The sequence below is a fragment of the Limulus polyphemus genome, unplaced genomic scaffold, assembly GCF_000517525.1.
Source record: "Limulus polyphemus unplaced genomic scaffold, Limulus_polyphemus-2.1.2 Scaffold39, whole genome shotgun sequence".
NCBI classification, from domain to species: domain Eukaryota; kingdom Metazoa; phylum Arthropoda; class Merostomata; order Xiphosura; family Limulidae; genus Limulus; species Limulus polyphemus.
The window spans coordinates 736,791-748,280 of NW_013665649.1; the positions used below are offsets into that span (position 1 = coordinate 736,791).

At 33.0% G+C, this 11,490-nt stretch overlaps 1 protein-coding gene across 1 annotated transcript in view; it reads right to left on the bottom strand.

Moving 5' to 3' along the window:
- LOC106461474 (protein grainyhead-like) overlaps positions 1 to 11,490 on the bottom strand; it is a 124,206-nt gene that overhangs the window by 19,060 nt on the left and 93,656 nt on the right. Inside the window, exons 5-6 of the mRNA XM_022388714.1 lie at positions 6,002 to 6,162; positions 1,141 to 1,232 (exon numbers count right to left, since the gene is read on the bottom strand). Coding sequence (XP_022244422.1) covers positions 1,141 to 1,232; positions 6,002 to 6,162 — 253 coding nt within the window. The remainder of the gene's footprint in view (positions 1 to 1,140; positions 1,233 to 6,001; positions 6,163 to 11,490) is intronic.

The following is an 11,490-nucleotide window of genomic DNA, read 5'->3' on the forward strand; positions in this document are numbered from 1 at the left end:
ACTTAAATAAAAATGTGTATAAAAAGGCAATAAGTAGATTATTTATTTTATAAAATATTTACTGACCGGGCATCATTTTCCTGATATTTGCCTAAAACAATTTGTTCAAGCACAACTTATGGCAAAACGTTACTTATGCGTGTCTACAAATATATCTATATATCTTGAACAAATTGAGTTGGTTTTTGTTGATGTTCTGATGTTTGTTACTTATTGGTACGCCTACTTAAATTTGTAGATCACTTATACAAGCGAACTGAAAAGTTATTATCTTAGGTTTTGTTCTCATTTTATTAATTGATCACACTTTCTCACTTGTTTTGTAGAATCAGTAAACTAAAAAACTTAATTAAAGCCGACCAATTAGTAGTAGGTCTAGTTAAACTACACGTGTCTCTTGTAACAAAACTAAAATATTAAATAGTTACATTTTCTGTTGACAAATGAAGCGATCAGAAATCATAAAATTGCTCTAAGCAATTCCAAATTATAAAGTTAAAAAAAAAGAGTTATAGGTTAGGCTCAGAGGAAAGGTTATTTCCACGTAAGCAGTTCTTACTTAATCAGTGCATTTAAATAGAAAATAGTGTGGAATTGACAATGATTCAGCCTTAACCACCTACGCTGCCATAGATAAACCAACGATCATCATACAACACATCGTGTAACTTATAACGCATTTTGTGGGTGAGTTGTTCTCTGCTTGTGCGCCACGAAATTCTACGTGTGACTCACATACCACTCATGTTTACTGAAACGGTGGCGCCCACATAGGGAACGATATTCAGCAGACATGTCTGTTTCAATACTTTTTTTAGCAGTATAAAACGTTCTCGATTTCCGTTTATCGATTGCTTTAATCGCGTTAAACGGATACAAACTGTATCATTCCAGAAACATAACTGAGCAACAGGATATACTCTTTATCCTCTTTTTAATCTTATCCAAATGTATCCTCTTATTCGCAGGTGCGTTATATTTTATTTCTTAATAAAAGCTTTTGGAATAACTATCACCTGTTTAAAACTTATCATTTCAGTTGTTGCATACGTGAACTTGCACAACTATATGTGTGTTTATAGTACCAAGGTTCCTGAATAGCAATCTAAACAACAACTCATTATACAATTCCTTTCTTACCTTTATTAATATAAGTTATTCTGTCATCTTCCCGTCTTTGACTGGTAGAAATGGAAGCTTCGAGGAAATATCGGAAACCAACATCAGAATATCTGGTGTGAAAATGTTAATTATTAAGTAAAATTATGTTTCAAAAACGCTTTGTTTCCTATGTGTAAAAAAAAAAAATATTCAAAAAGCATTGTCCTTTAAGTGAAAATACTCATGAAAATGTACACGACTTTGACTTTAATCATTTTAAAATACATTAAAGCCTAGCTACAAAATGTCCAATGTTATGTAAAATACATACCTTTAAGAAAAAGACACCATTAAACTGGTCTATAATTGGAGTTTAAATGTTTTAAAACATTTACCTCAACTTAAGTAAGAATCTTATTTCTAAAAGATAGCTTGAAAGACGTCTCAAAATTATGCCTTAACTAGGTGGGGTGACATTTCCAAAAGTAACCGAGCTTGAATAGTAGACGTACACGTCTTCAAAAACACACAGCTTGTCTAAAAGAAAACTAAAAAACACTATCTTGAGTTCTGAATATTTCCAAAAGCGTACTTCGCGACAGAGAAGTCTTCACAATACATCACAAAATGACTGAAAAACGTCCCATATATGACATGGATACATCATCAAAATGTAATCCAGTACAAATAAGAGAGCCTTCAAATACATCTTGACTTGAGTAGTGAACAGAATAAAGACAACAGGTGAACAACTAGTTTTGGTGGCCCCTAAAGCAACTAGAATTACCAAGAAATATAGCCTCAGTTCACTTCCTAATAAGCTTCATTTCATTATAAAATAGCTCTCAATGTCTGTATCTGCATTTTATTTGGAATTGGATTCAACTCGGGAATTTTTCTAATGGCAGCTGAATTTAAGTCAGTTTGCCGTCAAAGTAACATATAGAGTCCGCTATTTCACTTGAGTTTACTTTCTTCACAACTGCAAGAGTTAATTTTCGTGATAGTTAAAACTTTGCCATTTCTTTTTCTTTTAGTTCGCTAGCAATGTTAAATTTGAGCACGTATACGGTGTGTTCTACCAGCAGATTGAGACACTCCCAAGGACTGTGTTATATTGGTAAACTCCAAAATAAAAACTAATATCAACAGTTTACGTGAACAAGCACTAAGTTTCTTCTTACACAGCGTCCGGTTTGAAATATTACATCAAAATTCTTCGAGGTTATACGTAACTTTTTACTCACTCAGATTTAATACATGCATGTAAAATTCTAATCTTAAGGACTTTAGGCGTGTTTCTTTAAAACATCAATATAAAGCCACCTTTTGGTATTTAGGTGTTTGTTGACCTACTTCGACAACTGTGATTATGCCAAGGACTGTCTTAATAAGATGTAGCATGGAAAGTGCACCAGTAAATATAAGTATTTTACTGTGTACAGATTGAAAAAGAAAAAAAACAGAAATAGCCGGTAACATATTTGAACTACTATGGACATAAGTAAAAAACAAAAACACTAGACACAATCCACAAACCTAATCTGTAAACTAAAACACACTCCACAAACCTCATCTGTGAACTAAAACACAATCCACAAACCTAATCTGTAAATTAAAACACACTCCACAAACCTAATCTGTAAACTAAAACACACTCCACAAACCTAATCTGTGAACTAAAACACAATCCACAAACCTAATCTGTAAATTAAAACACACTCCACAAACCTAATCTGTGAACTAAAACACAATCCATAAACCCAATCAGTAAACTAAAACACAATACATAAACCCAATCAGTAAACTAAAACACAATTCATAAACCCAATCTGTAAACTACAATAAATGAATAATGTGAGAGCTGTAGAAAAACACCCGCAACTTCTATATAATGTGTTTTTTTTTAATATAGGGTTGAATTATGCCACAAAATGACGGCTTTTCCCATATTGTTCATTGTGCCCAGTTTAATCATACTAACACTGCTTCAAAATATAAAGTCAAGACATGTTTCTTCTCTGTTATGTAACAAAATATGTGGAGAGAAGTTTCGTAAAAAAAAACAAAAAAGTCCACTGATCCTTTTTATAAGATATATCCTACCGTTGAATCGAACTGAATTTCCGATTCCTGGGAAGATAGGCGATTAAAATACAAATTACGTAAGGTCAACATAGGCTTAAGGACATTATTTCTGATGATTAGATTACTGCTTAGCCTTAGAATTATAACGAACTTGTAATATAGTTTGATTTAAGAAACCTCTAATATGTATGTGTTTTGTGCAGTGCAAGTTGTTTCAACTATTTAGTAAGACAATTTATTTTGAATGTAGAGCAAACTTCCCTTAAGATTTTCTGTTTGGTTTTTAGTATATACTCTAAGAAATACAGTTTTGACAAAAATAAAATGATTAGTTAATTTTTGGCTAATGTTAACATTTCTCAAACTTCTGAGCGAACATTGGAACTGGCACCCAAAGCATAAGATATGCTGAATAACTCTTTTTAAAAAATCCGGATTATACAGCAATAGTCAACTCTTAAAAAATCCGGATTATACAGCAATAATCAACCCTTAAAAATCCGGATTATACGGCAATAATCAACCCTTAAAAAATCCGGATTATACGGCAATAATCAACCCTTAAAAAATCTGGATTATACGGCAATAATCAACCCTTAAACCGGGAAACTAAATTTTATAATGGGCAGCACAATGACCAGACACAGTCTTGTTTTATACTTAACAGAAGTAATGGAGTAGCAAGGATCTGAAATATCCTGGAGCAAGATCTTCTCGTGACTCCTCCTCTACCCATTGACTCTTCTTTCACAGTCACTCACTGAAAATGATCTTTCAAAACAATACTAGTTCTATTTCTGCTATGTCGATTCCAAAACATGAGAGTAAAGAACAAAGAGGATTGGTCCCTTGAGAATCAACACTGTTTTACTCTTAGTTCGTAGCACTATGGGTGCCAGTCCTACATTCCAACACAAAATTGCCAAATTTTTTATTTTAAGCTCATAACGTGAATAAATTAATGGTAAAAAGACAATGATTCAATCGGGTTTTTAAACTTTATGTTCAATCGAAAATCGACTCGAGTTATCTGTATATATATATATATATGAAACATTGTTGGAAAAACTTCTATTAAGTGTTTCTCAGTTTTGAAATTCTCTATAATACACTGTATTTTACTATTATTGTAATGTTAGATGACGAACGTAATTTTTGTAAACGCGTTGTTCATGTGCACTCGCTCCGAGATTCTTTTAAACTCGCTTGTGTATCATATGAAAACTACATTGAGTTTATTATTTTTTATCACTTGTAAATCTTTTTCCACCGTTTATTTATTATGTGTTTCCTTTTTTTTTAAACACGAAACTTATATAATTTTTTGGTGTACTCTCTCGCTCCATCTGTAATTTGGCGTTGTTTATTTAAAGTAGATTTATACGAAATACCTTTCATTCAGTTTATTCTGGAAGTGATTTGAATACCAAAAGACCCAGCCAATGAACAATTATTTTATTTCTTAATCTAAGATAGCATACTATTTTATGTTTGAAACCAAAGATATTAGATATTCAAACCCGTGGTTTGATGTTAAAAACAAAACTATTCAAGAAACTTTAAACTATCATTAACACCTAACTTCCAATGAAAAGTATTCTTTCAAAGGTTACAGACTTGGAACATACCCTTAACGCCAATCAAGCGAAAACCTGTATTCACACCTGCTGAGTGGCTGGTGATTTAATTATGCAATTCGGTATTAAAACACACTTTGCTCACAAGTTATTATAAGAGAAAGTCATTTCGTAGAGTAACAGGTCTTTAGCACAAGTTATTATAACAGAAAGTCATTTCGTAGAGTAACAGTTCTTTAGCACAAGTTATTATAAGAGAAAGTCATTTCGTAGAGTAACAGTTCTTTAGCACAAGTTATTATAACGAAATGACTTTCTCTAGAGTAACAGGTCTTTAGCACAAGTTATTATAAGAGAAAGTCATTTCGTAGAGTAACAGGTCTTAAGCACAAGTTATTATAAGAGAAAAGTTATTTCGTAGAGTAACAGTTCTTTAGTTTTATCTTGTATATCGTTTAAGCAGAAAGTGTAACAAATTTGTAGTAGGAAACTTTCTATACTTAGTAGTCACATTAATTAAAATGAGAAAGTTAAATTTTTAGTCAGCTCGTTGCTATTCATTGCTGCAATAAATTGATATGGAAAAAGTCACGCTATGTTACACTTTGGAAAAAAAACGGTTGAGCATATATTAAAACAAATGCTATAATATTGTTTTCCGACCTAAATAATTAGGTTTTTAAGTAAAATATATTTGTGGAAAACCATAAGAAACGTTTGACTCAATTTTATGACAGTTTCAAACTAGAATGTTTTCAAAATAATAGCCAGTTTGAAGTAAAGAAACTATTAACCCTATAATGCTAAAATTAAGAAAAACGATATTACAAACTTATGCGGTTCTGTATATATATTTCTTATTACTAACAAGTTTATGTCATTACAAACTTCTAGTTAGAGCTGGTATGTTAAATTAGCTGTATTAGTTTATGGGTTGATGTTTAATTCTGATCTACGTAAGTAGCTAGATTTGATCAGAATGAAATGACAAAAATTCTATTAAATCGATTAGGTTTGTTTGCTTGTTTGTAATTAAGCACAAAGCTACACAATGGACTATCTGTGCTCAGCCCACCACGGGTATCGAAACCCGGATTCTAGCGTTGTAAGTCCGCAGACATACCGCTGTGCTACTGGGGGCAAATCGATTAGGAAACGAACAACAACACAAAATCTATTTTAAATTAAAAACAATAAATACAATTCTTGAAATGGACGAGTTTTAAAAAACCTACAGTCTTGGTATCTGTATTTTTTCAGCTTCTGTATTTCGTCCGAATTCGCGCCACTGTCGTTTTGTCCCTTGTGAACTTGCTGGTCTGCCACTAGGAGTCGTTGGTTGGTCGGATGACTGAAGAAGATTGGGAGTCTGAGATAAGTCCGAGTAGTCAAAGATCTAGAAAGAAAAATTATACAGTACAAGGTCTCTCTCTACACAGTGAACAATAATATACTAAATATCTCAGTAGTTCGTGAGAGGATTGAAAGATTATTGTTTTATGGAGTGTTAAATACTGCCGGATGAGTATATATATATATATATATATATTAAAACGCATTTTAAATACCTTTAATTTATTTGTCCAGGTTACTGAGTTCCTAAAAAATGAATTCTTTACAGATAGTTAATTGCCTAACCCACATTATCAGCAAGGATTTTTGGAAGCTTGAAAAACAAAACAGATTCGGGGATGATTAAACCAGGTTCTTGGCTTCAGTTTAGGTGTTGAAACTAAACTCATCGTATTTCTAAACTCCTACATCAGTTTCAACAAAAGTATTACTTAAATACATTCTTCGATACCCGAAATAAACTAAACAGCGAATTTTCGATAGTTAAACCAGACTCTTAGCATAGATTCCTATAAAACTTACAAAGTTCAAGCAAGTATTTTTGGAACCTTAAAACAAATCTAAAAAAAAAAAACTTGTCTGATGCTTAAATCAAATAAACAAAATATTGAATTGGTCTCCATTTTCTTAGCTCATTTCATTTACACTTTCTTTCTGCATTATACAGAAGTATTTGTAAAATATTTTCACTTAGTTCACACTTATTACAATGTAATGTTGAAAGTATTAATACTAGTGGAGAATGACTTAGTATTATTTACTTTCTTGAAGTTACACTAGTGATTTGATCGAATGTTTTGAAATTTTGCTATATCACATGTGAAAATAAGATTTGCGCCTTTACTATGGTTCTTCATAGTGTGCTTTGTGTTACGAGTTCGCGCGGCTTATTGAACATATTGTAATTAAAGCTTTACATCCAAACTGAGAACACACTTGGAATGATATTTACTGTTCAGGTATATATTTTTCAACGTGTAAGTTTCATAAGTTGAGGGATAGTCTTACATCAAATATCACTTCATAGCTATCAATAAACATTAAAAAATATATATATATACTTAGTAATTATAATCATGAACATACAATGTAATAGCACGACTATCATATATTTATTTTGGAAGAATAGTATTTTAGTTTTAAAACCATATAATGGTAAAAATATCAACAAATCATATTTTGCAAATGTTTGACCACAAGCTTCCTTTAGTGTTTAATTTCTTCCATAATTATATTGAAATATTCAAACAACATTTTTGAAATAATTTTTGGGTGATTGTCTTTCATATAAAAAAAATTCTAAATTTTTTTCATGTTCATAATTCTCATCCTGTGCTAGTATACCAATTGTTTCATTGACAAGAGCACAATTATTCATTAGGGCTAAGGCAATATCTTATATCGTTACTAGATGGCAGCACAAAAAACGTTTTCCTGCTTTGTAAATTTTCAAAAGCATAAACCGTACAAAAAATACATCAAAAATTTTGTTCAGTATTTTAAACCATGTAAAATGTTATTGGAATTTTTATAAATTTCTTAATTCATTAATATATATATATATATACATACATACACCATTAACGTCTAACAGTGCCACAACGTTGTCAGAACATATAATGCATGACGTTGTGGATTTTACCAATGTACAACTATTCAGCAACGTTGTAGAAACGTTGTGTGTTAGCTGGGTTAGTGTTAAGTGATTATAAATACAATGTTTTTAATTTCGGGCCAATTCTGCTGGGAGCAATTTTCTGGGGGGGGGGGGTAATTTGGTAATTTTATTATTATTAGTTGTAAAAAATACAGCAGCATTGAATTTCCTGATTACCATAAGTATTAATTATCTTATTATAATATGTTACAAAAGAAAAGTTAAATTTCTAATATTGCCTAAATTTTTTCGAAAGCAAGGTTCTTCCTAACCACATTAATTCTATATGGTAGAAAATTATTAAACCTTCAACTTTTATTTGTTGGATGTAAACAACGATTAGGTGTTTAAATTTTTCTCTGCCTCTCTGTTATTGTATTACCAGCTTATTATAATGAAGAGAGTGATTGGTCAGTGATGAACTAATTACGATCCTTTTGTGTTTGTATTTTAGTGCAAAGCTATACAATGGACTATATGTGATGTGTCTATTGCGTGGAATCGAACCCAGGATTTTAACAATGATCACAAGGGGAATATAACGACCTAGTGGACAAGTATGTAACTTTACAACTTAAACACCGCCGTATATAGGCAATGTAACGTGTAGATCGAAGCATATACACATCCATATAGGAATACCCTATTAATGAACTGATTCTAAGAAACACACTAAATAAATATCTTATTCCTTTCAAAATGTACCAATGTTTCATTGAGAACAAACCACAAAGTATGCTTTCAAAATGTACAGCGCTACCTATCAGAAAGTTATGTTATGAGAACAAGATAAATAAGTTAAAGCAACATACATATATGAAGCACTGCTTTTTAACACATGTCAAGCACTAGAATAAAAGTCTGTAACGACAGTTGAATTGAAGTTGGCACAGCAACACGCATGCGCAGTGGTTTGATAACAGCACTGCATATTGATTAAATCTCTCTGTATTATCAATCATTTTATAGCGTTGTCTGATCAAGTTGTGTGTCTGTATGCAGTGAATATAAGGCTCGTGTGGGATAACCTCACACGCATAGACAAGTACTGGTCTTATACACCTGTTAAAAATAGAGTTCACTGACTGGTAAGAAAAACACAATAAAATCAACAAATATGGTAGATATCAGAATACCACCGATCGGAAATCACGTGAACAACTAACAGGCCAACGAGACTAGTTTTTTGGCCAATCAGGTACCACACCTTCTGTAATCAGATATAGTGATAAAAAACTATGTTCAGCTCATTGCAACACAGAATTTCAGATTCAGCTCTATTGCACTGGCCAATGCCGTAAGCACACCTAAGTGCTCGAAGGCACTTGTAGCACACTTGATGTATCTGCGTATAGTATTAGTATGAGTGGTAAGGTTATCTTGGAGTCATTGAACTTATTCTGCTCCAGGTATGTTTTTGAAAAAGCCGCAACTCTAAAAGAGAAGGGGGGGGGGACTTACTGCACATGTATAGATATGTATTCTGCATTTCAGTTCTTACCGAAGAACTGTCTTGTCTATTACTTAACATAAATACCAATAAACAGACGAATATGTCTATCCACTGCTTGTGCTTATTGTTATGTGCTTCGGTAAAATGAATGTCTTAAACTTGGGGCCCGGCATGGCCAGGTGGTTAGGGCGCTCGACTCGCAATCTGAGGGTCGCGGGTTCGAATCCCCGTCACACCAGGCATGCTCGCCCTTTCAGCCGTGGGCGTGTTATAATGTGACGGTCAATCCCACTATTCGTTGGAAAAAAGAGTAGCCCAAGAGTTGGCGGTGGGTGGTGATGACTAGCTGCCTTCCCTCTAGTCTTACACTGCTAAATTAGGGACGGCTAGCGCAGATAGCCCTCGTGTAGCTTTGCGCGAAATTCAAAACACAACACAACAACTTAAACTTGGAAAGTGATTAGAATAAAATACAAATTAATGCAAGACCGTTGATTTGTTAATTTCAGTTATGGTTTAAATTCCTATAGCAACAAAAGAAAAAACGTTCGGTCAGGTCACAATGACATGCTCAAAACAGTTATATAGATAGATATTGGTCATATAAAAAAGTGACAGAAATGATTTCACCTTGCTATATACAAAAATGTCGAGACGGCATAATATACTCGAATTTTCAGCTTTTGTGAAACGCGTTTTCAGTGACAAATAGATAGCTGTCGAATAAACAGTTAAGTGTAGTAGCTTTTGTGTACACCGATTGAGGAACTACAGTTATAACTTGCTACGTCTATGGGTAGAAGACTATACATATATATATAAAGACATTAGGCACAGACATATATATATATATGTATATTTTCCCCTATCACTAACATGTTTGTAAAAGATCCGAAGGTTTGTCTATATCTCTGGCTTACGGGAAAATATTTTACTTGATATTTCTAACAAGGCAAAACATTTTAGGAATACAAGTGTTTTAATTATTTACGGACCTAGACTAAAACAAAAAGGTACTTGTAAGAACAAAACAATAACACACACAGGATAGACAAAAGAGGGCATTCCTACCTTCAGGACAAAAAAGAAGGCCAAAAATGACTGATAACCAAACTTTTATTAAAAAGAAAGAAAGAACGAGCCCCCCAGTGGCACAGCGGTATGTCTGCGGACTTACAACGCCAGAATCCGGGTTTCGATACCCGTGGTGGGCAGAGCATAGATAGCCCATTGCGTAGCTTTGTGCTTAATTACAAACGAACAAACAAACAAACTTTTATAAAAAAATTAATAAATTCATATATATATTCATTAACATTTATCAGATCGAATATCAGAGAATCAATTATCTTGAAAACATAACATTCATTTAGAACTTTACCTTATAACATGGTCTAAACACATATAAAAAAAAGTGTTGCAGTGTTCGTACTTTGCTCAGTGCTGAGTGTCCTTGATCTAGAGGTCCTTAGCTTCGACATCACGCATGATATGAGCCAGTGTACAACACATTCTGTTGACAGGTAACTAAACAAAGGAGTCCCTAGACGTACATGACTAAGTGTTATGTGATCTCACACCCTGAGCGGTCTTAACGCATCAGCGATGGCTGCAAACACATGCGCCATTTCATCACACTTGATTATAGAAACAAAGTTTCCTGGCTACAGCATAGAACACAAAACTCGTGGAGCTGAATACATGATTCATTTTTATCCGTTGGTGATTTCTGTTATTAAGGGATGATACTGGTATTTCGGAGAAGCACAGATTTGCTGACCTCTCTTATTCATTTATAGATAAAAACCTGGATATACACGCCCAAACATAACTGGATTTACAGTGAAAAGAGCGTTAAAATCAAAATTATATCCGTATTTAATGCCATCAACCGTTTGGATTGAACGTTAGTAAGTGACTCATTAGTTGTTACATATGAAGAACGCCACTTGCATAATATCCTTGCTTTAAAACGAAATGGTGAAAACGAATTCAATATGAATTCAAGAGCACTTAATTATAGTTCATGGTGTTGTGAAAGAAAGTAAACTTAAAGTTACAAAATCTGTATACAGCACAATAGCCTATTTTATTTTGTTGTTGTTAGAGTTATGAAAAAGTGTGTGTATATATACACACACACACACGGGAAATAAATAGTTTTTCTTGAAATGAACCGTTAAACAACAACAACAACACGAGATGTGCAGAGTTCTGTCTATATTTTTACCAATGTTTCGTTGGCCAGTTGGTTAGGGGCG